The 27,227-nt window shown below is 51.3% G+C and overlaps 10 protein-coding genes across 10 annotated transcripts; 5 read left to right on the top strand and 5 right to left on the bottom strand.

Annotated features, from left to right (window-relative positions):
* Positions 1–140: 140 nt before the first annotated feature.
* On the bottom strand, positions 141–3,825 carry N7459_008118 (uncharacterized protein; the record flags this gene model as incomplete). Its single annotated transcript, XM_056947286.1, has 4 exons — positions 141–568; positions 917–2,946; positions 3,001–3,359; positions 3,424–3,825. The coding sequence occupies 4 exons, from the start codon at positions 3,823–3,825 to the stop codon at positions 141–143; spliced, it is 3,219 nt and encodes a 1,072-aa protein (XP_056796796.1).
* Positions 3,826–4,676: 851 nt separating this feature from the next.
* N7459_008117 (WD40 repeat domain-containing protein) lies at positions 4,677–6,779 on the top strand (the record flags this gene model as incomplete). The annotated part of the gene is made up of 3 exons (XM_056947285.1): positions 4,677–4,716; positions 4,789–6,502; positions 6,557–6,779. 3 exons carry the CDS (start codon positions 4,677–4,679, stop codon positions 6,777–6,779), a joined length of 1,977 nt encoding a protein of 658 aa, XP_056796795.1.
* Positions 6,780–7,050: 271 nt separating this feature from the next.
* Positions 7,051–8,127, bottom strand: N7459_008116 (uncharacterized protein; the record flags this gene model as incomplete). The annotated part of the gene is made up of 1 exon (XM_056947284.1): positions 7,051–8,127. One exon carries the CDS (start codon positions 8,125–8,127, stop codon positions 7,051–7,053), a length of 1,077 nt encoding a protein of 358 aa, XP_056796794.1.
* Positions 8,128–8,409: 282 nt separating this feature from the next.
* Positions 8,410–9,162, top strand: N7459_008115 (PRP38 family protein; the record flags this gene model as incomplete). The annotated part of the gene is made up of 1 exon (XM_056947283.1): positions 8,410–9,162. One exon carries the CDS (start codon positions 8,410–8,412, stop codon positions 9,160–9,162), a length of 753 nt encoding a protein of 250 aa, XP_056796793.1.
* Positions 9,163–9,860: 698 nt separating this feature from the next.
* N7459_008114 (heme-dependent oxidative N-demethylase family protein) lies at positions 9,861–11,524 on the bottom strand (the record flags this gene model as incomplete). The annotated part of the gene is made up of 3 exons (XM_056947282.1): positions 9,861–10,341; positions 10,399–10,864; positions 10,930–11,524. The coding sequence occupies 3 exons, from the start codon at positions 11,522–11,524 to the stop codon at positions 9,861–9,863; spliced, it is 1,542 nt and encodes a 513-aa protein (XP_056796792.1).
* Positions 11,525–12,321: 797 nt separating this feature from the next.
* Positions 12,322–13,044, bottom strand: N7459_008113 (uncharacterized protein; the record flags this gene model as incomplete). The annotated part of the gene is made up of 1 exon (XM_056947281.1): positions 12,322–13,044. The coding sequence occupies one exon, from the start codon at positions 13,042–13,044 to the stop codon at positions 12,322–12,324; it is 723 nt and encodes a 240-aa protein (XP_056796791.1).
* A 1,458-nt stretch (positions 13,045–14,502) lies between these two features.
* On the top strand, positions 14,503–16,531 carry N7459_008112 (uncharacterized protein; the record flags this gene model as incomplete). The annotated part of the gene is made up of 8 exons (XM_056947280.1): positions 14,503–14,585; positions 14,635–14,984; positions 15,051–15,158; positions 15,231–15,592; positions 15,651–15,800; positions 15,864–16,081; positions 16,131–16,214; positions 16,279–16,531. 8 exons carry the CDS (start codon positions 14,503–14,505, stop codon positions 16,529–16,531), a joined length of 1,608 nt encoding a protein of 535 aa, XP_056796790.1.
* A 468-nt stretch (positions 16,532–16,999) lies between these two features.
* N7459_008111 (uncharacterized protein) lies at positions 17,000–18,115 on the top strand (the record flags this gene model as incomplete). The annotated part of the gene is made up of 1 exon (XM_056947279.1): positions 17,000–18,115. One exon carries the CDS (start codon positions 17,000–17,002, stop codon positions 18,113–18,115), a length of 1,116 nt encoding a protein of 371 aa, XP_056796789.1.
* Positions 18,116–18,916: 801 nt separating this feature from the next.
* Positions 18,917–20,236, top strand: N7459_008110 (F-box domain and ankyrin repeat protein; the record flags this gene model as incomplete). Its single annotated transcript, XM_056947278.1, has 1 exon — positions 18,917–20,236. The coding sequence occupies one exon, from the start codon at positions 18,917–18,919 to the stop codon at positions 20,234–20,236; it is 1,320 nt and encodes a 439-aa protein (XP_056796788.1).
* Positions 20,237–21,447: 1,211 nt separating this feature from the next.
* Positions 21,448–22,718, bottom strand: N7459_008109 (ER membrane protein Wsc4; the record flags this gene model as incomplete). Its single annotated transcript, XM_056947277.1, has 4 exons — positions 21,448–21,465; positions 21,528–22,115; positions 22,268–22,533; positions 22,607–22,718. The coding sequence occupies 4 exons, from the start codon at positions 22,716–22,718 to the stop codon at positions 21,448–21,450; spliced, it is 984 nt and encodes a 327-aa protein (XP_056796787.1).
* Between the last annotated feature and the right edge of the window lie 4,509 nt (positions 22,719–27,227).

Genomic DNA, 27,227 nt, shown 5'->3' with positions numbered 1-27,227 from the left:
ACCGATTCTCTCAATTGACCGGCATTCGGAACAACTCATGAACTCAAGGCAAAGAAATGACGCTTTCCTTCTAAGCTTATTTCATGGAGATGATCCTGGCGGAACTGGCACTCAAAGCCTCCTGGCGGATTGACCTAAAATCAGAAGTCCAAGTCGAGCAAATGTGGCACTGGGGGTTTGGTGATCTCTTTTGGCTCCTTAGGTTGTTTCAATGCCTTTGGGATAAGTCTGTCATCAACCCGCAACATTGCCTGCTGCACCTCTTCAGAGCTTGCATCCGCAGCCTTTGCCAGTGTTTCCAGACAAATGTCAATCTCGCGAGCGCGGCCATTGGCAAAGTCTATCCATTGTTTTTGAGAGATGATGTCGCTCTTCTCACGGGAAAGAATTGGGTTTCCATTAGACAAGCTGACGGACTGAAAAGCACCTTCAAAATCGCCCCAATTGTTCTGGGTGCCAGGACCTTTTGGTGGTACAGATAAGACCACTTGCTGATCAGGAGATTTGAGCGTGACGAAGTCATCCACTTCCACTAGTTGTCCCATGATGGGTTTTGACGGTCTGGCTGCTTCAATATGTGACCCAGTGCAACTGCAATCATGATAATGCCGTAGACCGCACGTGTTGGAGCAGGTGATGCCACAACAGGGATAAATATGGGTACATTTCTCCTTGCATGTAACCCAAGAGTGCTCGAAACTGAGTAAAAACATGTTAAAATCTGTTTGGAATGATTAAGGAATTGGATTCTAAAGGTAAATGTACTCACCCATGGCATTGAAGTGGACATAGATGCTTGCACGGAAGAGTCTCCCCGCAAGGGCTCTGGCAGCCCCCATTGACAAGCTTCCAATCTCCGGGTTCTAGCATCTGATAAGCTTCAGATCGATCTCACTTATTCCAAAATCCCACTCACCTCGAATTTCAGTTTTGGTGTTATGCCTCTGGCAAGTCAAAGGGAAACTGATACCAAGCCGTTGCTCGCCAGGGCCATTTGACATGATGGAAACGACGGTGCGCCAGATCGGACTCTTGGCTTGCAGAAATTTTGAGTTGCCGAAAATATACAACCCTTGCTTGGCCCGGGATAATGCGACGCATACTCGGTTGTCTACAGCGAGGAATCCAATGCCTTCGGACCCTGTACTTCGAACCAAGGAGAGGATGACGATATCATTCTCCTCTCCCTGGTAAGAGTCAACAGTCACGACATTCGGAAAGTGATTGGCCAGGTACGGATTTGTTTTCATCATCTTCAGGATCAGTTTCCGCTGGCCGTTGTAGAAGGTTAGGACAGTAATTCTCGAGATCTTTATGCCGTTTAAAAGCAGGTAGGTGAAAAACTCCACCACCATAACAGCCTCTAGTTCATTCAGCTTTGAAGACAAGCTGTCACCACCCTCTGACCATTGATGTGTGAAGAAGAATGATTGGACGTTGCCCATCCCTGGGACTGAGGGATATTTGTCGACCGAGGAGTGATCCTGGAGATCGCCATAGATTGGTGCGAGGAGCTCCCGTATTACTGGCACCATACGCCTTTGCTCTCGAAGCATGACAAATGGCATCTTGTTGTTGACCAGACGCTCAAACATGGAGACATCCAAGTAAAAGGGATCGCCGGTCAGATCATGCAAAGCACAATGACCTTTGAGCTGTTTATGGTCGCCTACAAGAATCAATCGCTGCAGTGATTCAAAGCAAGCAACAGCAACAGGAGCTTCAATAACCTCGGCAGCTTCTTCAATCAGCACCGTGCGTGGATTGAGACTTGAGACAAGTGCTCGATATTTGCTAAGACCAGTCGTTGTCATCGCGACCAGTTTGGCCGTTCGAAGAATCTCATAGTCACGCTCCCACTTTCCAATCAGAGCTTTCTTGCAGCATTTGCTGTAGGAATCTGCAAGTTCTCGAAGCTTTGATTGCAAAATGTTCAGAAGTCGGCGGCGCAACAAGTTGTAAACGGCACCGCGCACTTTCACGGGTATTTTCCATAAGTCGGCGTTCTCGAGATATCTTTGGACAGACGCTTCGGACAAGGAGTTTCTGTGACGCCCCTCATAGGTTGTTCCAAAGATCATATACCTTCCACGGAGGTTCTCCCATTCATCGTTTTCCGGTCCTTCCTCAGCTTCGAGTTCTCTGAGTTGCTCGTATTCCAGATCAATGTCACCTTCCACAAAGCCAAAGTTCTCACAATCGTATTTGACTTCGAATTTCACGACTTCACGTCCCAACCATTCCACGAAGGGATTATTGACTTTCTTTTTTTGGCAGGTTACCCAGGGTGTAGCTTCATTCAAGGATTCGCATTGCTGCTGGGTCAACAAGCCGTATTTGGCAAACGTTGAAGAGCCTAGAGGCTCTTGGCAATTCTCGCGATCCAAAGGCTTGAACAGATCAAGGATCTTTGTCACCAGCCCTCTCATTTCTCTTCGTGCCGGCTCCATAAGCCCGCCTTTGATTTGGGGAGGAGGCTGTGAATTCTTAATCGCATAAAGCGTTCGCTTCCGAATATCGACGTCCGTACTTCTTCCACCAAGACGAATGTAGCTTGGTTCGTATCGAGAGACATGCTTGATTAGCTGGTCCAGGGCATGATTTGTTTGCGTGGCAATGATTATGGGAGGGTCACCTGGAGCCATTTCTGAGAGAAGAATCTTCAGCGCAACCACTGACACGTAGGTCTTTCCAGTTCCAGGTGGTCCTTGAATGATGGCTAACTCCTTGGTCAAGATTTCTTTGAGCGCTTCCCACTGGAAGGTGTTCAGGTTTCCCATGGGATTGGGAGGAAACTCATCCACGACATTGAATTGTGTATTGACCCTGTTGAGCCTGGGAGGGTCTTGGGTCAACGATTGAAAATTGACGATCGGTTTTGCCTTTACATATTCAGGCACCTCCACCTTAGAGTTCAGACCACAGATATGGTTGCTCAACGGGAAACTGCTACACATTAGCCGGCGCTATACAAATAGAAACACAGCTGTGAACGCGAACCTTTCTTTGGAAAGCTTTTGTAGCGCTGTCAATGTATGTCTGCAGGACTCATAGTATCCTGAGCGTGCCTCCACCATGATCCATTCCTTTTGAGGATCGAACTCTCTATCCTCGGGGCGATCGAAGAAAATATCTACCTCAGGGGGTGTCTTTGTAACATTTTCCAGCGGTCTAGCTGCGACAACAGCTACAACACACTGACTAGAAAATGAGTCCTGTACTGGAGACAAAGCAACCAGAGTTCCGGCAATAAGACGCGAGGAATACTTCCACAGAATTTTCTTGCCGGCACGCCTCGTGGAGAAACGAAGGCGAAATGCCATCCCTCTAGTTGCCAAAGTGACCCGAGAAATGAAGACCTGCTCCCTTAAGTTTTATGACATGGATAGGGGTGGCTGAGAAGCCAGAAGGGCCCTTTCTTACCTTTTCATAGATAGAAATATCCTTCGTGTCCATCATGGATGGGCATTCACGAACAAAGGCCACCGCATCTCGCAGTGGGGCAACATTATCTTCCCTAACGAGGTCATAATGGGTCTTGAGATACTCATTTTTCGATTTCCAAGGCCCGGCGACTCTGTTTGGAGCAAGCAGCACAGTTCCCGCCGCCGTTTCTTGCCCCAAGATTTCCTGCTTCGAGGGCAGTTCGGGCTGGAGAAGCCAGTCCTCCTCGGGACCCATTCCAGGGTCACCGGCCCGTTCAAAATATTGACGAAGATCCCGGTTGGCGAAGCTAGGCTGGGGTGGGTTGAAGCTGGAGTAACTTTTGTCGGGATCTTCGTGAAGTTCGCGATGGTGATACCCAAGGAGATGGGCTGACGCCATGTTGTGACGAGCTCCCGGCAAAGTCAAGAAGGGATGCGTGGATGAGAAAGCAAAAATTCAAAGGCTGAACTAATCAGAGAGTTGAGCTTGAAAGGACTGAGATGCACACAGAAATTGGCGAGCAGGAGGGAGTCAAATAGATCGTATGGTGGGGGGTCAAGTGTGGTGAAGATGAGAGGAAGCGAGACGGAGATGATGGAAACCGCGAGGAAGGTGGCAGCCTAGTCAATTGAGAGATGACCGACTACTGCTGCCAATTCTTGCAGGTTGACTTGACACTCATTTCACCCGGTTTGTAGACCCCCGATATTGCGTGAAGGTGTTGACCATCTCATACTACAGCTGCATCGCCGTATTCGTGAAGAAATCACTTCACCTTCCCCTCTCCTGCGTCCTGACATTTCAGAAGCTATATACAAGCGCTGACATTCACGATAACCAGCTGCCCGACCTCTCCATCCTCATTCGCTCGTTTCCATGATCGATCCAAGTCCACGCCATCTATACATTCACGAGGCGTACGCGCATTGTGATTGGCCGGCATGGGGTGCGACCCTGGCGGGAGATCAATTGACCGAATGCCCTGCGCATTCTCCATCCCACGCCCTGTCGCCTCCGGTTCTCATGCGAATTCCACGTTCAAGTGAGTTGGGATTCGGGTCTGTTGTCTTTTCTCGAATCCGACATTCGCCTCGCCCGCGCAACCGTGACCGCGACTGCGACCGCAGTCGCTTGCCTCCGCGCCGCGGCCTGTCCGCGCGAGACCGCCGGACCGATCTCCCAATTGCGGGCCAATCCCCCAGAAACAACTTATATTTGGGCGCGGTACCTGGATTCTGTGTGCTAAGATAATGGCCTCTCTAGAGGAGGAGGAAGACCGCGATATGGCCGGTGAAGTCCCTTCTTCCGCGCAACTGGTCCCACGGAGAAGGCTTAATGGCTGACACTTTCTTTGTTCTGTAGGCTCCCAGGACGGAAGCTCCGACAATGAAATCGATGACACTATGCGCGATGTCGACGAGGGGGATGGGGACAACGAACCTGACGCCGACCACGACCAGGAACAAGATCAGGACCAGGACCAGGACCAGGACCAGGACCAGGACCAGGACCAAGATCCGGACAGTCCCTCGAACGCAAGTCAGACATCAGAAGGAGCTGCAATAACTTCGCAACAGAACCCAGATACGGCAACCATGACCTCTCCAGGCAATGCACACAATTCCCCGCCGGAGCTTTTCTCCATCTACCATCCGAGCGTACGGGCTGAGTGCCTGACAGCCAAAACCTATGATATCGCCCCCACCACGGCCGCGCCGCATAGCACATCGATCAATGCCATCACAGCGACGGCGGATATGCGCTGGGTGTTCAGTGGAGGCTCGGATGGATATGTTCGGAAGTTCAACTGGGCGGAGTCGATCAATAGCAAACTCATGTTGACCGTGGCGCAAAGACATCCCTTTGTCGACAGTGTTGTCAAGGCTGGAGTGCTCATGACTTACTGGGAGAACATGGATGGAAATAGTTTATCGCCCGTTTATTCCCTGGCATGCCAGAGTGAGGGCCTCTGGTTGCTGTCTGGGTTGGAATCTGGTGTCATTCGGCTACAGACGCTGCGTCACGACGAGGGCAGGGAAGTTGCACAGTTGCGCCAGCATACCTCCGCAGTATCCTCATTGAATCTGACCTCGGACGAGCAGTCACTACTATCGGGGAGCTGGGACAAGCGGGTGTTTGATTGGGATTTGAACACCGGGCAGGCTCGGCGAGCATTTGGAGGGAGCGCCCGCCAAATATCTACTGTGCAAATCCGGCCGGAATCCACTCTACCAGTGCCATCAGACACTATCGAAGCCTTCCAGCCTAATGGCACATACTCATCCAATTACCAAACGAGCGATACGGGCAAGGTCAATGCCATGGATACCTCTCAAGATGCCGGAGATGCAGGCGCTGCTGAGAACCCGCAGGCGGGCTCGCCGACAGACTCGCTCTTTGGTGGAGCCGATTCATTATTTGGCGATGCGGATGGTGGAGCTGCAGATGGTGGTGAGCCATCAGGTGGCGTATTTGGAGTGGACGAGGACGATGAGTTTGGACGCGCTCTCGCCAATGGTGTCCTAGCTGATGCTGATGCCCCTGGAGAAATCGATACCGAACTTCCACAACCCGATGACACACAGCAGACACAAATGAACGACCTGCCCACTGAAACAGATGCCAATATGGATGGCACGGAAACAAAACTCGAGTCCGCTCACACCGAGAACCCAGCTGACTCGGCGCAGCCAGCTGTCAATGGACTTCCCAAGGCTGATGGATTGGAGCTCCCTTTTCAGGGTCAGGACTGGACCCAGACAATGCAGTCTGAACAAGGCAGTGGTTCGGATACGACATTCCTGGCAGCCTCTATTGATGGGACGATACGAGTATGGGACCGGCGGCAGCCCGATCCAGTCGCTCGAATCACCCCTCGCAACGTTCCTCCATGGTGCATGAATGCTTGCTGGTCTCCCGATGGTAATTACATCTACGCAGGGCGCCGGAATGGTACCGTTGAAGAATATAGCCTACACAAGGGTCTCCGGGAATCTGAACGTATATTCAAGTTTCCGCAAGGAAGTGGTCCAGTCACAGCCCTGAAGGCTATGCCTAACGGGCGCCATCTTGTCTGGTGAGGAGTCATACACTAATTTTGTCCACGCAACAACCTGCTAACCCGCCCTAGTGCATCCCATGATATTCTACGTCTGTATGATCTGAAACACGAGCAAACATCTCGCCATTCAACGGTTCCTTTCCTCATCATTCCAGGTCATCGCACCGGTACTATCTCGCAGCTCTTTGTCGATAATGCTTGTCGGTTCATGATCTCGACTAGTGGAAACCGTGGCTGGGAAGGAAACACCACAGAGGTGCTCCTTGGTTATGAGATCGGAGTCCCTCAATGACCTGAGGGGTTTGCATTGTCTACTGACCATGGGCTGTACCTAATTACTAGAGACGGCCGAATAATGTACTATTCTACCCAGCTCAGCTCAGCTACCATAGCGAACTCTGAGTATTGAATAAATAAAACTTCCTCGATTATCGAATGCCAAATTTATTCGGTAGGGCCGTGGCCTCATGGTTTATCGTCAAATGAAACAGCCTGTAGTGAACGCCATGTCCAAGCCAAAAATGTCCAACATGTGCAAAAGTGAGGTATAAACCAAAAACGAATCATTGCTCGTCATGATACAAATCGTCATCAAAATCCAACCCATCACAAACTTCGTACTGCTGTGACCGCCAGGCTCCAAAAAGTGGGTTTCCAGCCCACTTGACTTGTCCATCACGGTCATTTTCAAAGTAGACATAGCCGGGAGGTTGTACATCCGCGACATCATCGGTTCCAGTCCTCACGCCTTGTGGCCCAGTCACAAGACTGCCGAATCCAGGGAGTTGAATATTAGGGACGTGTGTGCGTGCCTCGACACTTCCGCCCTTCACATTATTCACCGTGATCAGGTACACAGGTGGCAAGTCGGGATCGCGGTCAGCCCGAAGTGGCATCGGGATCCAGGCCTCGTTATTGAATGACTCGGGCCGATTCTTGTCATGTTGAAGTGGCAGAGGCCGCGAAAACAGTACCTCGTCTAGCTTTTTCGTGTCCAAGATGATGCCCGGTGTTTGCACATAGAGCACACTGTCATACTGCATGAACTGGATCTGCCCCAGTCGCAGTAGCTTGGTGTTTGTGGGTGAATATCCAGCTTTTGTAGCAGCGGACATGTCGATGGGGAGCAACCAGATTCCATACTTCATGCTGGCAGCTCGGAGAAGAGAGAGTGCAATGGATGCAGACTTCCCCAGTGCCTTGACCGACATACTATCCCACTCTGCAGGATACATAAACAAGCGGTCTTGTACCGCCGTGCCATTGGTGGCAAGGTGCCTGAAGAACAGAACAGCGGAGCAGATATCCGATGGATCAGGCCTCGACAGCAGCTGGAGATATGCAAAATTACCTCTTGGGCTCGCTTGGCGATTCTCTTGTGGGATCTCTTGACCGAGCTCCTCTAGGTTTAGATCTGAATCTGATAAGCCACGCTTTTGCGCGGGTTTTTGGAATGTAGATCCCATTGAACCATCCCTTTGAAACGGCACTGGTTCAGGTGGTGGTCGTAAGGCATCCTGAATGTTCTTCACTGATTGTTGCTGTAACACATATCCTGCGAGAAATAGTAACAGAGTGAAGATGCAGATCACCCCCATCGACACGATGGTAGAGACGGTCGATGAACTGAGGAGCACCATGGCCAAAGGAAGGGCGACATATGAGATGAGGGGAAAGAATGGACTGGATTGAAATGCTAGCCATGCATGGCGTCTCTAAGACACCACCCTCTTCAATCACCAGCGTCGGCCCCCGGCGTTTCGCGTTGATGACATCAGGCTTGTTTACAGGGTTGGCCGCGCGACTATCGATAACCCGTCTTGGCATCTCCCGGGCGGTCAGCAGCGACTTTTCACTTTCGGCTGCAACTTCGCGTCTCGATCTGCGATTTTGCAATTCTGCATTCTGCATTCTTTCTCCTCATGGCCGCCCATCGCGCTGATGCCAGTTCATTTCTGGACAACCGGGGCTACACAGGCCCTCTGGTGCGGGGCGTGAACCCTGTCACGCTCTTCGAGAAGGCTGTGCGAGACCGCATCACCGACTCCTACTACTGGAAGGAACAGTGCTTCGGTTTGAATGCGGCCACTCTCTGCGACCGCGCAGTCGAATTGACCTCCGTTGGTGGTACCTATGGTGTCTCCGAAAAGCCAACCCCCTTCCTCTGCCTCGCCTTCAAGCTTCTTCAGCTCCACCCCGGTCGGGACGTCATCCTCGAATACCTAAACTTCTCCGACCCAGGCAGCGATGACGAGGGCGAAGACCCGGAACAAAATGGCGTGGTGAAGGGCCATGGTGACTTCAAGTATCTGCGGGCGCTGGCGGCTTTCTACGTACGCCTCACTTTCGACGCCGCGGACGTCTACAAGACCTTGGAGCCTCTGCTGCTCGATTACCGGAAGCTGAAGCGCAGGGTGCGGGACACTTTTACCCTTACCTACATGGACCAATTCATCGATGACCTCCTTACAAAAGACCGTGTGTGTGGTACCAGTCTGTGGAAGCTACCATCGCGACAGCAACTAGAGGATCTAGAGTTGTTGGACGAACGGATCAGCCCTCTAGCGGACGAGCTGGAAGACCTCGACCGGGAGAGCGATGATGGGGAGAATGAGCATGAAAATGGTCACAGTGACAATGAGTCGTCGGGAAAAAGGGATGAAGACGAGGATTGAAGAGTCAGACAGAAAGCCGATTCTTTTTTCTGCATCTCCGGTCCCTACCAGAATGATCTCCAGCCAATGGCCCCAGATGCCTTTCGACACACACACCCTGGACTCTGTTCGTGACGGATGCTTCGGAACTCTGTGATGCTGCTGCCGCTGCCAACTCTATTGAGTGGGTCGGGCTGAAGCGTGTTCTCGGCTAATGCCATCTGGCTGGATGGACTGTCAGACGCGAATCCAGGGAAGTCTCCTCCCCGCTCCCTCAGGCAGACTCGCGCCATATGGATGCTGAACAAGTGTTCCTCGATGACTGAAGAAGTCCACGGCGCTATCAGACGCGCACCATCAGACAGGCGCTTGGGGAGGATGGATGCCGGATCTTGTCTGCATGAACTTGATCGGAACGATCGCAAGCATTTTCAACGCATACTTACTTACCGGCTACAAAACCCAGCACACTTAAATCCCAATCATCATTATGATTCGCAAGACAGACATCTGAGACTACCGAAAACCAAAGTCATTCAAATAGCCTGTCGGTCCCTATGGTAGAAAACAGCAATATCTTTAGCTGTTGGAACACTGAAGGATATGAAAAGTACAAAGGCCATTTCAAGATGAGTAGGAAATGTGATCTTCTTGGAGTGCTGTCCATGGCAGTCCAAACAAAATGTAATGCAAATACCTGCAAATCAGACCAACCCACTCTAGAAACCCTGCTGACAATGCCATTTCTCCTCCCACCCTCTGAACCACGGACTTTCATTCGGAGTGGCGACCTCCCACCCCTTTGGAACAATGCCTTTTTCTTCTTGCTCCGCAGCCCACTCTTCCATTTTGGGCAGTATAACATGCTGGACATGCCAGACGCCCTTGTACTGCATAAGACTTTGCTTGCCTTCCTTCAAGACCTTGGCCACCAATGCTGGCACAGCAGGCTCATTACGGAACTCGGTGACCGGAGTAAAAACGGCCTTGAAATTGAACACAACGGACGCAGAAAGAGGCAGCCGTCGGAGAGTCTGCCAGTCAACACGCAGTGTACAGTCGTCAATCCGAAGGTTGGGGTCTTGTGAGAGACGAAGCGCTTCATGAGGATCGCCTGGGGGCATATACAACGGCTCTCCAACTTCCAGTCCCCATGAGCCACGTTGAATCGGCCTATCCGTCGGCATCTTGGTAAAGAAGCTAAGCTCTCAATCAGCGATTGGTTGAAAGCAGCCGGCAGTCAAAACGCTAACATACCGGTCCATAGAGAACTGCATCTTCTCTTTATAATCTGGGATCGGCTGATGAATTCGATGCAACTGTTTCCCGATCTTGGAGGCTACATTCCAGCCAAGCGCCGAGCAAATCACCGCTGCCTGCAGGAAGTAAAACCCGGTCTTATCATCCCGCAGCATCAACGCAAAGTCTTCGGGGACATTGTCGAGAAGAATCTCTAGTGGGTGCTTGGCTCGAATGTCTTGTTCCGTGCCCAGGATGCGGTTCTGTAGCACACGCTTGTCCACCACTGTGAAGTACTGCGGATATCTCGCGCAGATGAACTGCAGAACCATCTCCATGAGTTCCTTGCAAGCAAGCTCCGAGCCTGGAAAGGCGTCCAGGACAGCCTTCCCGTTCTTGGCATACAGCTCTTTGCGCTGCGCGATGCGGCTCTTATATGTGCTTTCGAGCTCGATCCACCAATCAGTCTCGAGTCTGGTCAACGCTGTGATGATACGGCGGGCGGTTAATCGTCTTTCGGTGCTATCAACGGGGGCATGCAGGACGTACACATGGTTTGATGGTAGGGCCACCTGAACGGCCGATAGGGACGGGGTATTGCTTTATTAATATCGTGTTCGGGGTAGGCGCTGGGAAGGGGAACTCCGCTGAAGGTCGCATAGTCTGGGAAGTCTCCCAATGCTTTCACCTCGTCTACCGAAAATCCTGTCGGGGTGTACAAGTCGCCTGGGCATTCCATATAATTTGCCATCATTGGGAGTATCTTGCGGCGGATCTCTGCTTCGTCGACTTTGCGCCCACGAAGAGCATCTCCCTTTAGTTGGAGGAGCGCCTCCCTACGCGATGGGGGCAGGGCATCGTTATAGTTGGGGGGCGAGGTGGCGCTATTGGCTTTCTTCTCCGGGGATATGGAGCGCGGGGGCGTCCTTGCTGTGGAATCTTTGCGGTCGCGTAGGGTGACTCTTGTGATGGACTTGGTCGATGTTCGCCGGAAGATGAAGTAGATGGCGGTGACAGTTACCAGGATCAGTCCGACTCGCCAGGCGCTTTCTGGGCTTTGGAGGAAATCCATGACTGGGGTTTGCATAGGAGATAGGGCCGAAGGGGGCTGCAGGTTTGTCTCTTCTGGGATAAATCGTTGCATTGGACGTGTTATGTCCACCGAATGGCGCAGTGGGCGGGGATGGTTTAGAACGACATTGACGGCGCCACGGGGTGGCAGGGCACCGGACTAATAAGTACTGGCAGCATTCGAGCAGAGTACTTTGGTATCTCGGAAGATATGCTTGCAATCAGACCCGGATCTACGAAGCGGGGAAGCTCACATCTATGGATGATATCGCGATACGCGCATCTCATGCCTCCCTTTGGTTGGCGGTGGTCGACTCGAATGCCTTTTCCGCGTTTGGTGAGGAAATGCAGATCCAGATGCTGTCTATTTTGAGCATGGCGACTTGATTATTGGCTCCTAACGTCTTGATTTGGGCTTATCTTGCAGTCTTGTCGTGATCTACTATGCATGTCTGGTTCGATGAGCCGTCGGTTGAATACCCTCAACATAGCGGCTTGATGAGCCCAACACGTTATCGTTGGATATACCTAGGTGGTTTACAATCAGGTTTTTGAGAGTCACTGGTGCCTCATGCAATACAAATGGAATTGAGCACGAGATACACAGATGAGAGGGCCTGGACTGCATGTACCAAATCGGACAAAAGGGCACCGCTATGCCCGAAAGGGTAAAAATGTCCAGCCTCTTGGCGGCGGCGATGTGATCGAAAACATAAACCCATTCATCTTCGCCTATGGCGATACACAATCCACCAGAAAATGGTTTTGGAGCTCAATGAAGCACCGAAGGCCTGTCACAGTGACTAAATCCGGGTAGGGTAACCGAGGTAGAACATTCGCGGTGTTAGCACGGTAGATGAGACAAAGACATCATGGAAGAGCAAGGAAGGCTTGGTAGATTTTTGCCATGCCTTCTGTTGGATTGAAGTGCATCAAAGCTGGCTGGATCCCCCGCCAGTCCTCTTCATGGGCCCGTATCGCATTGATGAACTGACAAAGGGCAACTTCAGGGGACCTGAGATCTGTGGCTCGGGCGAGTTCCCTGAACAAATACCGAAACTGTCGAATGAATAGGTTACGGTCGTCTCCTCTCCAGCGGAGATCACAAAATTGAATCCATGCAGGATGCTCGTCGACATGGCGTTCATCACCATACTTGTTCCGTAACCACTCGAATGCCTCCTGCGCGGATCCCGGAAGGCCTTCACAATCGACATTGAGTGTAGAAGTCAAGAGACCTAGAACGATTGGAGCAGCTACCTTGCGTTTTGAATTGACACAGGTGAGGTATTGATCGAACTCCTGGCGGATGGGTTGCATTGCAAAGACGTGCTTCCGTATCTGTTGTTCAGTGACATCCGCTGGAGCAACGCGTCTGTTTCTTGCGACACAAAATCGGGCCCAGCACTGACTGGTCAAAATTGACGAAGCATCAGCTTCAGGCAATGGGTCTTTGTCAATAAGGATTCCCCAGTATTCAGGATCCCGGACTCGCAAGGCCACCTCAAGGCTGAATGCCCACAGACGATAATTGGAGCTTCCTCTGAGTTTGACAACTGGGACAAGCCCAAGCATAACCCATTCCTCAGACATAATTATGACCACGGTAATATCAAGGCGCTACTAGCAATTTCTTCTTGCCAGATTAGGTGACGAGGGTTGATTGTGGACACGACAGCTGAGACGCGAGGGATCAGGGTTGGCGCGAGAAGAGACGTACAAAGTCAAAAGAGATACGCAGATGGCCCGAAGTGGTAGAGGTCTGTGAGTAAAGATGCGATGCGAGTGATGACAGCGAGAAGATTGAAAGCACTCGCAAGTGCAGGTGGAAGTAAAGCACAAAGTTGTCAAGCAAAGTGAAGATTCTTGCTCAGTGAACGTCACCCATCCCCCGGTGGTAAAGGTGAATCCAAGCAAAGCCATATCATATCACTATAAGATCTTCTCCCTATTATGCTGATCCAAGATGGGAAAAGAATCACCAAGAGTGAAGTTGGACGAAAAGGATTGATTGTAGACACTTGAATGATCAATTCACTTTGCCATATCAAGCGCGGAATAGCAACATGTATGAAATTGCTGGCCTGAAAAAAGCGGATGCAAGTGTCATGTGGGCCGCAGTGACTTCCTCGCCTTCCAGCTTCGACACCTTTTCTTCATCAGGCCATCCACAAGATCTACACAGATCTCTTTCAGCCGCGACGTCCTTCTCGCTGAGCCAAGCCTGTTTTCGTCATCACCAGCCGAGCGATACCGAATATACCTTGGAGGCCCCGAATGCTCAGTCTTGGCCGGCTTGGCCGGCGCTCGGTTGCCGACGATGGGGCCCGACGCAGATGATGATTATCCATACTCAATATGAACATCCCGAGGTACAACGTGGAGGTGAGCATGACGTCCCCATGGGGCTACGCAAAAGACCCTTTCCCCGACTGAAACCCCACGCCCGATCCCCAGCTCCAACATTGCCCTCCGACACAAGCCATGAAGGTTCAAGGTTCCCACCACGAAGCCCGACGAGAGATCTACCAATGAGGATACTCTAAATCCTTGAACCGGCTATGTCCCCGGGCGCACGCAGGATGCTAGCGTTCACCGGGGTTGCTACCTTCCCGCCGCCAGCAGCGCCACCATCATACTCTAAACCAACATCTTCTAGAGTAATCCGCGGCCTTGACCCACGCGATCAGATATCACTTGGGGCAATGGTGACATTTGAAGGTCGGTGCACTTCGTGCACAACTGAGAGTCACTCAGGTATCGACATAGGCCTTCGGCTTTGGGGAATGATGCGCTCAGACGACGGCCCCATGGCCAAGATTCTTGTCCGCCAAGCGTCTTCTTCGCCAAGCAGAGTCGGTTCTCTGCTCTAACTCGATATAGGAAACCCGTTCGCCTGTGCCCTGATTGAGGGATATACATCGTGAGACCAGGTCTGTAGCCGAATTCATATTTCAATGGGGTTGCGCATCAGGCTCCTCTGGTCCGCGTTCTCTCATCTTTCACCTGCTTGGCTCTAGACTAGATTGTGGCGAACTAGAATCTACCACTATGCTTGGGGTTCCCAAGTATTTTGGGCTCAAGGGCAATGCCCTCAGTCTTGCCATCAGTTGGATTGCTGGTCTTGATTTCCTGTAGGGTCCCTTATCCATGAATTCTGGTATCAAGCTCATCACACGACAGCCTCTTTGGATATGATCAGGGTGTCACGGGTGGACTTCTGGACCTGCCTTCTTTCACCAAATATTTTCCAGATATTGATTCTGAAGCACCTGGCCTCACTGATGGAGAAAAGAGTGCTCGCTCTACCTACCAGGGAATCGCTGTTGCTGCATACAATCTGGGATGCTTCTTGGGTGCCGTCTTCACTATTTTTGTTGGAAACCCAATGGGTCGTCGCAAGACTATCTTCGTGGGATCCGTTATCATGACCGTTGGTGCTCTGTTGCAGTGCACCTCGTACCAGTTGCCCCAGTTCATCGTCGGACGAATCGTGACCGGATGGGGCAACGGAATGAACACGTCCACTGTCCGTAAGTGCTTCCATATGTCCAACGCATCATTTTTTAATTTGATTGTGACTTATTCGGTCATTCTAGCTACCTGGCAATCGGAAACTGCACAGGCCCATGAAAGAGGCAAGCTTGTCATGATTGAAGGGATGTTGATTACGGCAGGAATCATGATCAGTTACTGGATCAACTATGGTACGTCCGTTGTATCGTTGAGCATTGAACAACTACCCAAAAAACCAAAAAGTAAATTAACCGTCAATATAGGAATGGCATGGATCGGAGAACAGGAAGTTGCATGGCGCTTTCCGCTGGCTTTCCAGATCGTTTTTACACTAATTATTTTTGGATCAATTCTCAACTTGCCTGAGTCGCCGCGATGGCTTGTCATGCAGGGCCGCGATGAAGACGCCCTTGAAGTACTCGAGGCTTTGAATGAGAAGCCTCGTGAGGACCCGTTCATCAGGAACGAGTTTGACTCCGTCAAACTTACTGTCCTCGAGATGTCAAAGGGATCCTACCGAAGTCTATTCGAGATGTCTGAATACCGCGAATTCCATCGAGTTGTACTTGCCTATGTCAACCAGATGTTCCAGCAGATCTCTGGTATTAATCTTATTACTTACTATGTGAGATAACGTGAAAAAACAACCTTCATTCAGTACGGTTGCTAATTCAGCTCTCCAGGCGCCAATTCTTTTCAAGAAGATCAATCTATCTCAGAACAACTACCCGAAGCTACTGGCCGCCTGTAACGGAACCGAGTACTTTTTAGCTTCTCTGATTCCAATCTTTGTCATAGAACTAATCGGCCGTCGTAAGCTGATGCTTGTTGGGGTAAATGACTTCTTCTGGAAAGAAATCCATGATGATAAGGTCGCTGACTTATCTCTTGTTTAGGCCGCTGGAATGTCGCTCTCCATGGTCGCTCTTGCAGTGACTTTATGGGCATTGGATCACGGTCACCCTGGTGGTGGTCCCTCTCAAGCCGTGTTTCTCTTTGTTTTCAACACCTTCTTTGCCCTGGGTTGGTTGGGGATGACCTGGCTGTATCCCGCTGAGATTGTGCCTCTCCGTATTCGGGCCCCAACTAATGCACTCTCAACCTCTGGAAATTGGTGAGCCTGGTTAGACTAAATAGTCTCAAGCTTGACTAACAGTGTCCAGGATCTTTAACTTTCTAGTTGTCATGATCACGCCGGTTGCGTTCGATAGCATTGGGTATCAAACATACATCATTTTCGCCGTCATGTATGTCCTCCTAAGAAATCCCATTTTCCCACCTAAGCGTGAGCATCAATACTGATAAGCACAGAAACGCCTTCATCTTCCCCGTTGTCTTCTTCTTCTATCCGGAGACGCGCTATCGCTCCCTCGAAGAGATGGATGACATTTTTAAGAAGTCCACCAACGTCTTTGATGTTGTATCGATCTCTCTGAAAGAGCCCTACCGTTATGACAAACACGGGCAGCTCAAGCCCGAGTATATCGAAGAGATGGGACGGCATGAAAGTACATCAGAGCCCAAGCCAACTGTGGAGCACTCGCCTTCAGACACTGCTTCATGAATAAATTATGGCCTTGGGGAAAGTTGGGAGGCGTATGCTCTTTGATTTTGACCATTCTTGCACTCTGGTGGTCTCAGGCACACTACTATTTCTTCGGCCAGTCATATAGGAGGAATTCGGAGCAGTCTTCATTACCAAGTCACCGCTCGAGTTGGGCCGTGAGACTTAGTCTCTCAAAGTGGACGGCGCCAAGCTGTAGAACGCTCCACCCCTCGATCAAAGTATTCGACTTGTGAAACATCTTGGATTTCGTCATTCTCGATGATCCAATTCCTCTTCAGATGAGATACCTAGGTAGCCCCATTCGAAACACCCTGACTAAGCCTGCCCAGCGGACTGTTCAAATAAGTCCTTGGGCAGGGAACTTCCCGCTTCCCTGTTTCCCTGCTTTTACATCACCTTGAGGCAAGTTCATGGATTGCAGCAGGCGACCGCGCTTTTTCTCTTCCGTGAGTATAGTTGCCAGGAATGCAAATCCATCTCGATTGTCCCAACAGAGGGTATCTGCCCGGTGCTCTAGTTCAGGGAGAAATCGAACTCGCCGAGTTCGATGAGGAAGAATGGGGTACTTTGAGCATAGTATTCTCGGGGCGTTCCATGATTGAACTAAAGGCCTCGACTGTCAGTCCAGGAGATTATGGCACGAGCACACAATTCCTTATTCGATCCAGACAAGTCCTCTACGAGGGCCGCCGTCCATTCTCCTCGATGCCTCCTGGTGGCTGGCCTTTCTTGTTCACGTTCCCTTCCAGACCGCATAATGGGATGAAACAAGAAATCTGGCTTGATGCCAATCAGAAAGACTGGAGCACCGTTCAGGCCAATAAAGTACTCCCGCGATCCTTCACTTTTTCCGGTGGTCCAATCTTCTCTGCGGCAGTGGTATATCAATTGGAAGCGAGATGGGTATCACTCACTCATCACGAGAAAGAGTGGATGACACTATCATTGGACACATACCGGCATGAAGAAGACCCCAAGATGTTATGCATAACCGAAGGGAGACGCTTCTCCCTTAGGAGCTCTCTCATCCCTCGGGAAGAGACGCAAACACGCCCTCTTACACTCAAAGACAGATTTCATATGGCTTTCGGTCCCGACGGTATGACGACAAGAGCTGAGTTCAAGCTCCATAGCATCATTGGCACGAGAATCGTCCATGGTGCTATTCCTCTCGTTGAGTTAAAACTGGAATACGTGCCAGGCAAGTCCACGGCCGCCGATATACCAGCTGTGCAACTCAAGTCGGCGACCGTTGATGTCGAACAAGTTACAAGTGTGCGAACCCTGCGCCGCGAAGTCTCGCACACTAGCTTGGTCTCTCTGGGATCTAAATATTCCATGGACACACCATTACCGGAATCTGAAGCCGTTGACATTAGCAATATCCTGGGTTTGCGAACCGAGAATATCCCATACGATCTCTATACTTTCAATATTCGGCAAAGACATAACTTGATACTATGTTTTACCGTGGAATGCATGGGGAAGCGCTTCGAATTTCAACAGAAAGCCCAATTGAGTGTGCTGTCGCCATTCTACGAGGAAACACCACCCGCTATTATAGACCGTTGGCCAGTGTGATATTATAACGTCATATCCCTCTCTGCTCATACTCTCGCCGAACACCTGGATTATGCAGCGCATTGGAAATTAGCCAGCACCTTCTCGAAGAAGTTCTTTCTTTCACTAGTCTCATTGTCTTCGTCTGACAGTATGGAAATACCTTGGCTGCTAATGTTTGCTTGGTCAAATGAATAGCTAGGTATATTCCCTGGTCAATCCTCATTATGTTAGCAAAACAGTGAGCTGTAGATTTCCGAAAAATCTGCTAGACGCGGCTGACAGTCTATGTACTTCACAAAGACTACCAGATCTTGAGAAATCCAGTATAGCTACAGACAATTCTTAGATATTGGAAATTGACCAGAAACTGCGTCCGATATTGCCTCCGTCCCTCTAATCCGATTTGAACTGCTGTTCCCTGCCTTGATATGAGACAAAGGTGGCTTTCACTCACCAAGCTCTAGGCGCCTCTGCATCGACGTGTATAAAGGACTAAAAGAATCAACAATGGCATTGTCTCTCAGCTCCTTTGTCCGGTGATTTCTTAGCACAATGCCATCTCGCTTCAATGTGAGATATCCTTTTGGATTCTGGTCTATATAAATTGCCTGGATACCTACCAAACTGTGCACCATCATCTTCACCATCTTCAACACCCTCCACTTTGAAAACAGCATTGCCTCCATTGCAGCCTCACTGTTCAAAACGAAAACATCGACTGGCCCAGAGGGCAACTCTCAACGCCACCTTAAGACCCATCCCTAGTTTCCTGTTCAACCATATACAAGCTGTGGTGCTAATCAGGACACAGGTAACACCATGAACACGAATGCTTCCTTCCATCCCTCCCAGGATGGGAATAATCACTCAGGTAAGCCTTCTCCTGATCCATCGGTCTCTCTCGGTAACCTGCCTCCTGAGCTGGTCCTTGAAATCACCAGCGTTTTAGGCGATGCATCACTTGCTAACTTCTCCACAGCATGCGCCGATCTCCACGTCCTCCTCAAGCCAGAACTGAAAGGCCGAGCGAAAGAGCACGCCCTTGGTGCGCCTCAGCTGTATCACAGGAACTTCAAATACGCCGACGGAGCCACCCCGGGTATCGATCTGCCGGTGGAAGTCATCGACCGGGCAGACCCCAATGCCTGCACAAAATACCTGCCCGGCTCGAAAGAGCGGTTCGGACGCATGGTGTTCGAGGGCAATCTCGACGCAGTGCGGGCCTTGCTCGACGCCGGCGTCCCGGCCAACTCATACACCAGCTCCGGGGCATGGATGCTCAGCCTGGCGGTCCTGTCAAGGAAGACCGATATGGTGAAGTTGCTTTTGGAGCACGGCGCTAACCCTTGCACGCAGGACTTGATTCTGCAAATGAGCCCTGTGGCATATGCAGCGCGCGCCATGCACGACGAGATCCTTTCCCACCTCATCTCCGCGGGCAGCGATCTATCCGAGCCCGATGTGATGCAGAACATCGTGTCTTCCTGCCATCCCCAGACAGTCCAGGTGGCGCTGGAACGGGGCCCCGTCGACGCAGCCGGCTACGGCGGCGAGACGCCGCTGCACAGCGCGGTCCGGCGCGGCGAGCCCGCCATCCTAGACATGCTCCTACCGCTGCTCTCGGCGCAGACAATCGATGCCAGGTCCGACGCGGGCGATACGGCGCTGCACCTGGCCATGCAGAACCACGATGCAGGCCTGGCGCGCCGGCTCGTCGACGCCGGCGCCGACCTCGCGCGCTGCAACAATCTCGGCTACGCGCCCCTGCACTGCGCGCTGATCCATCGCCACTTCGAGATCGCGGCTGACTTGATCGATAGGGGCGTGTCGCTGGACGTTATGAACTACCGCGGCGAGAGCGCCCTGCACCTCGCGGTTGAGGCTGCGTCGGCGGGTGTGCTTCGCATGCTGCTCGGCCGGAATGTCGATGTCAACGCTCGTGGCACGTCGTCGGCGACGGGTTTGGCGACGCCCTTGCACTATGCTGTGCGCCGGCGCAGCCCCGAGATGGTAGGTATCCTTCTGAACGAGAGTCCCACTCGGCCGGACTTGACTCTTGTCGACGAGTATGGCCGGACTCCGATGCAGGCGGCCGAGCTCTTTGGGGAGATGGAGATTGTCGAGATGCTCGCGACATGAGCGTTGCTCAAGGATACGTATCTGGATTCCTTTTTGTGTGTGTGGTTGATGTTGTTCGGTGTTGCCGATGCTTGCTACTAACCATTTCCTCCATGTTGTCCTAGAAGGGTGTATTTTCTTCTATCTTCTTTCGGTTGTCCTCTGGGAACACTGCTTGTCGATTAGGGCTAGAACAACCAATACAGTCGTTTCATCCTAAACAAGGTGATCAGCCATTCTATGACCGAGCTTCTACGTAGGATAATCAAAACAGGAAACTTGCCTATATCATTTCATCACCACGCTACGTAGGTGAACGCCATGTATTGTCAAGTCAGCTGGCGATCATTTCGAATATGACTGGTTAGAATTTCACCGCGTTGAACAGAATGACAATCAGACATGACGTGTTCTCAGTTGCGACATTAGGGTTTCCCGGTGGAGCGGGCTGCCAAGGTGGTCTAGACGCAGAGCAACAGCAAGGCCGCCACGTCTAGACTGGGCCGTTCACAGCGGTAATACGAACATGGACACTGGGCCCGCTGGAAGAAATCGCAATTGCGTGGCGAGTCACACAAGGCCAAGTCCATGGGGCAAAACTAGTCTCTCGCGGGTGTAAGGTGCTACCGTAAGTTAGATATGATTGTGGATGTATCACTCTCTACACACCAGGGGGCTAACGCCTCAGCAGGTCCCAAACAGAGAAGAGCATGGGGATTAAGATAACACAGGACCTGGTGGAATGGTACAGCAAGTTGGAAGATCAGAATTAAAATGAGATCAGGAAGGTGACGCGGCCAGGGGGAGTTGTATGTACGCTGGAATCACACGGGTGGACGCCGTCATCCATGGTAGTTATGCAAGGTATGTATGTTGCTCGTGAACTCGTCTCGACGGCTGATCATCGTGTGGCCAAGGATCTAGGAGTGCCCAGGCACCTTTGAATGGTCCATGGGGAGATTCTTTCTCCCAGTCGTCTCATTTCGCAGCAAGTCACGTAAATAAGGGAGGGGAACAATTTCGTGGCACAATCGAGAACCCCGCTTCATAGGGCTTCCATCTTGGTTTCTCTTCGCATCCCCCGCCGGAGAATAAAAGTAAGTCAAGTGACAATTGGGTATCATAACAGAGCTGATTTTCGCAAAGTCGCGGAGAATTAACGAAGCGGGTTGACATCTCAGAGAGATGGTGGTGGGGAGGAAGGAAACGTCGATGGATGAACCGAGACAAAATTAGTCGGGGTTGGTGAGCTAGGGAGTAAGTCAGCGCAAGTGTTTTTTCTACTATGAACCAAAGAAGTGCAAGGTCTTACCCGAAGGACGGGCCGTGAGTAGTCCTCGTTGTCCTGGAGCGACACGCTGCTCTCCCGGGGACCGTTGGGGTAGATGTCCGTCTTCATGCGGTTATCGGTGAACGTCGCCTTGCGACCCAGGCTAGACGACCCCGACAGTTCAGGGTTGTGACCTTGAGGGAAGACGCCTCGAACGAAGCTGGATCCCTGACTATTTTGACCCATCTCTTGACTTGGCACGGGGCTGGCTGATCGAGCACGCTTGCGGTAGAAGAAAATCATGAAGATGAGTGCTCCCAGGAGGGCGAGACCGCCCACCACACCGATCACAATACCCGCAATAGAACCCCCGCTCAGTTTGGAGTTGTCCTTGGTGGTAGCGGTGTCAGCAGACGCACGATCCGCGCCGGAGGTTGAACTGGCGGCAGGGACGGTGATGGTTTTTACTTCGCCGTCCGAGGTCGTCTGGACGGCAACATTTCCAGTCGTCGTGGTGTCCGAAGAAGAGGAGCTCTGGAATGCAAAGTCAGCAACATGGAGGGGTAATTTAGTCCGTTCCAAGCGAAAAATACAGTTGTAGTCGTCGAACTCGACGTCGAGGATGTACTGCTCGTGGTTCCCTATCCCAGCCATTAAAACCAATTCCCATGGAAGAGAGTATACAGCTAGACATGAACGCAGATAGAGAACCAACGGGGCTCCATCGACACCTACGGTAACGACGGACTCGAAGGGCGCAGCATACGCAGAGGATAGCTTACCGAGGAAGTCGAAGAGGAAGAGCCATCGGCAGTGGTGGTGACCGAATTGCCAGAGATGCTCACGTAGGCAAACAACCCTTTAGAAGAACTTCCACAGCTGTCATTGGGATAACCAGGGCATCCACTGGGGCAGTCGGAAGTGCTCTTTTGCGAGTCTTCTGAGGGTGCGACGTTGGTGCACCAACAGTCATTTCCTTGCAAGACACCGAGGGCATATTTGGCGCAAGTCTCCTGGCATGCTCCGTTCGATTGGTAGATACTGCTCACTATGAGCGGGTTCAGTCAGCCAGAAGCCCAACTAGCCGGTCTGAGTTTTGGACAATTTCTACCACCACTTACCAGAGGAGAATGAGGAGCCTGTATTGTCCGTAGCGCAATAGGCAAGGGTGTTTGCCTCCACCCAGGGCCGGGCTAGCAGAGCAAAGACTGGTAAGAGCAGCGAGAGATGCATGGCGGATGACCGAGTTGACTGATCCGAAGTCTTGTCGTTCAGCCACCCGCGATCCCTTGGGTTTTGATTCCTTGTCCTTCGAGGACCCAATCCCGACTTTTTTTTCAGCACCACACACGATGCAAGCGAGGATGTCGTCGAGGGGAAAGCAAACCCGGACGCCGTGTATGTCAGTGGTTTGACGTGGTCACTCCTCAGCGAGATAACCCAACGAGCGAGAGTCAAGGGGGTGGGAGTCAACGAATGCCCTGGGCGTTCACGGCAGTCTCGCAGGGGTGTCAGAAGCGAGTTCGCATCGTCTCGCTTCCGATGCGGGATGGGGGGGGGGATTGGTGAGTGAAGGTGTAGGGGAAGGGGAAGAAAAGAGAGTCGGGGCGGTCGTTTACACCGGCATGGCTGGGTGGAGCCTGTATGTATACGACTTAGTATGGGCGGGACAGCCAGGCATCCGTGTACACTCCCTACAGTATTCTTGCGTCTTTTCCACTCTCGAGATCGATGGTGATTTCACTCGACTGTGCTCTCAGTGCGCAGAGAAAATGGTTGGTATCAATGGTTTTCATTCACTTCCTCTATACAACTACACTCCGTGTTTTTTTTTTCCACCTTGCCTGACGCGGCGCACAGTAAACCGAATACCATGGTCGGAAGCTCCACCGCAATGCGTAACATTGGCTGGCGTGGCTGAAGCTTCCAGGAACACACCAGAATTCCTCGGTGAGTACATTCTTGTTGACATTCTCTCTCCCGATGGATTCGCGATGGGAAATATTCTGGTCTTTCGCTTTGCAATAGATGCGCCGGTAATTCCACCACGCCTTCGCAACAGTGCAGATGCAATGTTATAACTATCGAGAGGGGGCCCAGGATAGCACCCACATACGTAATGCAGTGGGTTAGCAGCAATCGATGGTCTCAGACCAAAGCCACAACTTCCTCCTCCGCCACACGCGGAATGCCGGCGATCGAATATTTTCCCCCCTGGCGACCAGAACTGGCCGTGGGTATACACTTCCCAAGGTTGTGCCTCCTCCGGTGACTCTTCCCTCCGTCATCCCTCGTCCACTCAACTTCAATTTCATCTCCATCAGTCCTTATTCCTCAGAACGATCGCACAACTCCGACGAGCACGGTCGTTCCACACGGTTGACTCGACTCGGCTCGCCGGGTTTCATTGGCCACCAAGCCTTGGCCCCCCGTACCATGGAGTCTTGAATGAAAAAGTAAGATCGGCCAGCCGTTTCGAGGGGCACCAACTCGTCGCTCCTCGTCCATTGGTCCGTCGGGGTGTGATGATATCCACGCCGTCGCTGATTGATCAGGAAACCGGGCTTAGACGCCAGAGGCGACGATCCGTCTGTTGCCAAAAACTCGCAGGGAAACCAGCACCGAGTGTGACGGCACTTGCAGCCGGTGCGCAACTTGACGGACTCTGTTAGCGGCCTCGACGGTGTTGCTTCATGTTGGGACTGACTCCCCGTCGATGCTGCGGGAGATTGTGGTCGCCTCAACCACGAGTCTAATTGTCTAGCGTGATGACGATCTCGGTCCTCCGTGTCTGCCCTCTATCTCCGGCCACGGCCCGGCTTCCACAGGCACTGCTAGAGTGCGAGGGTGTTTGGATTCTCCCCTCGCGCACCCCCTGAACGCCTCCGTTGGATATCAGATCCAGACCCTGGTGAATCATGGGGGCCGTGGATCACCCGGGTCTGAGGGCGAGAATCCTCCACCCGGAGTCCCAGTGCCGCAGGCGTAAATTGGCCCGACTCCATCGTGAGCATGAATTGCCACATATGGGGTTTGGATCAGTATAGTATGTACATATAGTGCGGTAGTTGGATGGTATACAAAGTACGGAGTCCGTACTGGGATGACGAGACCCTCCGGTCGATCAATGTGAGTCTCGCATGCTGAAACATGGCAATCCATACTCGGTGGTGGATGTTCTGATCCGGCCTTCTGATTTGTTGTCGTCTCCGATCTGCATCGACTGCAACACCAACCCAACCGGCCCGAAACACCACATCCTCTTCCGTCCGTGAGTGGTGTGCTTAATCGAGGCTATACATGATGCAATCACGAACTTCCGATCGGGCTCGTTACGCTGCATGCCCTACATAAGTGAGTCTGATGCGATCTGTTAAATATCATCCACCCATTTCCATCCCGTACCTGACCCTTCACTGCCCTCTCCATATCCACACCCGCACGCCCAGTACCCCGATTAATCTGTCCGAGACACCAATCCCGCGGGTGGCGACAGGGATGTGTAATCTGACCCTGGATTGTCGCACCAGGGGGAAAGGATGGTGCATGGATCATGGGGACCCAATGATCACCATCCAAATCCCTGGGGTCTGGATCAGGTTCTAGGCCTGACAGTGAAGTGCACACAAGAGGCAGAGTTATACAGTCGGATACTACATACCTACAATAGTCCCTTCGGTACATGTAGGTACCCTGCCATACACAACATCCACTTTGACATACAGAGGCTTGCAGGGTGCGCCCTGGTGGCTTACAGGCGAGACTGGCCTCCGATCCGCCCTCCAATATGATTTGCCGCGGGAATGGAATCCATCCAACACGGCACCGGTCGGGATGGCATCGGTGTGGCTTGTTTCTAAGAATACTCAATCAATGGCTTTGCGGCTTGATTTGTGCTAGTGGGCTTGCTAGTCACTGTAAAATATACAAGGCCATCCCGTGGCTGTGCCGAATTCCCGGGCACAGTATATTACCTAGGTAGAATGTATTGACGGTCGCTCCGTCAAGGCTTGGTCTGGTCAAAATGATCCTTTTACTGGAGACAACATGCCAAGCTTCCAGGCTTTACTAGGCTCACTAGCCACGCAAGTCATCTGCGAATGAGATTGTACTGGAGATGGTCTGGACGGATCCAGCGATCGGGACAGATTAAAGGATTGGATGGGAGCATAGTAACAGTTACACAGGGGAATTCGAAAGGCGATAGAAGACAGATAGAATGATTTAGGATGAAACTAGCGATCACTCAGAGCTTCTTTGCGAGGTGAAAATTTAGCTACAGGATTTGGCCAATCCGCAACGCGAGTCTGCCCTTGGTTGTGGAATAATATATATAGTTCAATTCACTATCTTTTTCTTCAATAATCATCTCAAAAAAGATTAAAACCTACCATAGGCTAGATTAGGTATCTAACAAGGAACGATTATTTACAATGTGAATAGTGATACACATAGGTGCAAGTGAACGAGAATGCCAATGCTTTCTGTTAGGTAGAATACAGAGCTGTAGGGTCACCTAGGCTGAATGGTCAACTAGCAACTAGGACGTCAACAGCTGGTTTCTTCCTGGCAGTACTATGCCCCAGGTAACGTCGCCAGAAAACAAGCTGCACACCTACCCAAAATTAATTAATTTAACCACACCCTCCCTCGGGTTTGCAAAGGCCATTTGACCAAGACCAAGGGCGCAGGCGATTACAAGCTCCGGCCCACAGCCAGCCCGGAGATTCTTCAATAGATGCTTGAAATTCTCTCGCCTTTGGTCGGACTTCTTCTTGGTCGTATTCAGGTTGGTCGACCAAGTGAAAAGCCCCGTGATACATCTATCTTCGTGTGGTTTGGCATACTGGCAAATCTCGACCATCTTAGCCACTTCTAGAAGCTGAGACAGAGTTCCAGTGATTGTAAGGGAGGAGTAATAGTTTTCTGACTGATATAGATTCAGCATGTGAAGTGCGGAGAAAAAGGAAAGCCCGCTGAGTTTAGGTTGGGATTTTCGGGATTTTCGGGATTTTCGGGATTTTGCTTCATGCGCTTATCAAATAGAAAAGTACATGTTGAGCAATAATCTTTTCGCTGGAAACCTCGGATATTATGGGTATGCCTCATTCTAAAAACACACCGCATACGCATGCATCTGTAAGTCATGAGAGCGGGCGAAGGTGATATCGAATGCATCGAATGTATGCATACATGCTCTGACAATATTAGACTAGAGGTTTTATGGGAAAACCCGGTGAAGATCTAGTAGAATTATGGCGACATTCGCCCTCCAATAAGGGTCCTTTCTATCATTTCCTTTTTTAGTTGCTGTTGAGCCCTGTCAGGCTGGAGCCTAAAAATGCCATGGGATCCCCAGTCCCTGACTCACTTTACAATCTATGGAGAAGTGGTGGGAAAAGTGGTGAATCAAGAAAACCGGCAACTCGAGGACATGCGCTGGCGGCTGCCACGTCACAGGTCTGGCCAAGATGGGGAAGTACTATACTAAAGAACGCCTCACGAGGGGTTCTTTTTCCCCTCCCGCCATTATATGACTGGTCATCAGTAGCCGCCTACGTGATGGGGTGTGGATCCCTTGCCTTTGAAGTACTCCGTATATGTACCTGTAGCACCAGTTGTGACCTTGATCTTGATGCAGCGAGTTGCTGTAAGATGTTTGCTGCTCGGGCCTCTGCTAGTCATCAAGTCTGCTGCTATATAATCATGGATTCATATCCGGCAATACTCATCGATCAACGT

The sequence above is a fragment of the Penicillium hispanicum genome, assembly GCF_028827665.1.
Source record: "Penicillium hispanicum strain IBT 35686 chromosome Unknown utg000007l_segment0_segment0, whole genome shotgun sequence".
NCBI classification, from domain to species: Eukaryota; Fungi; Ascomycota; class Eurotiomycetes; order Eurotiales; family Aspergillaceae; genus Penicillium; species Penicillium hispanicum.
This window is presented reverse-complemented; position numbering and strand designations above follow the sequence as displayed.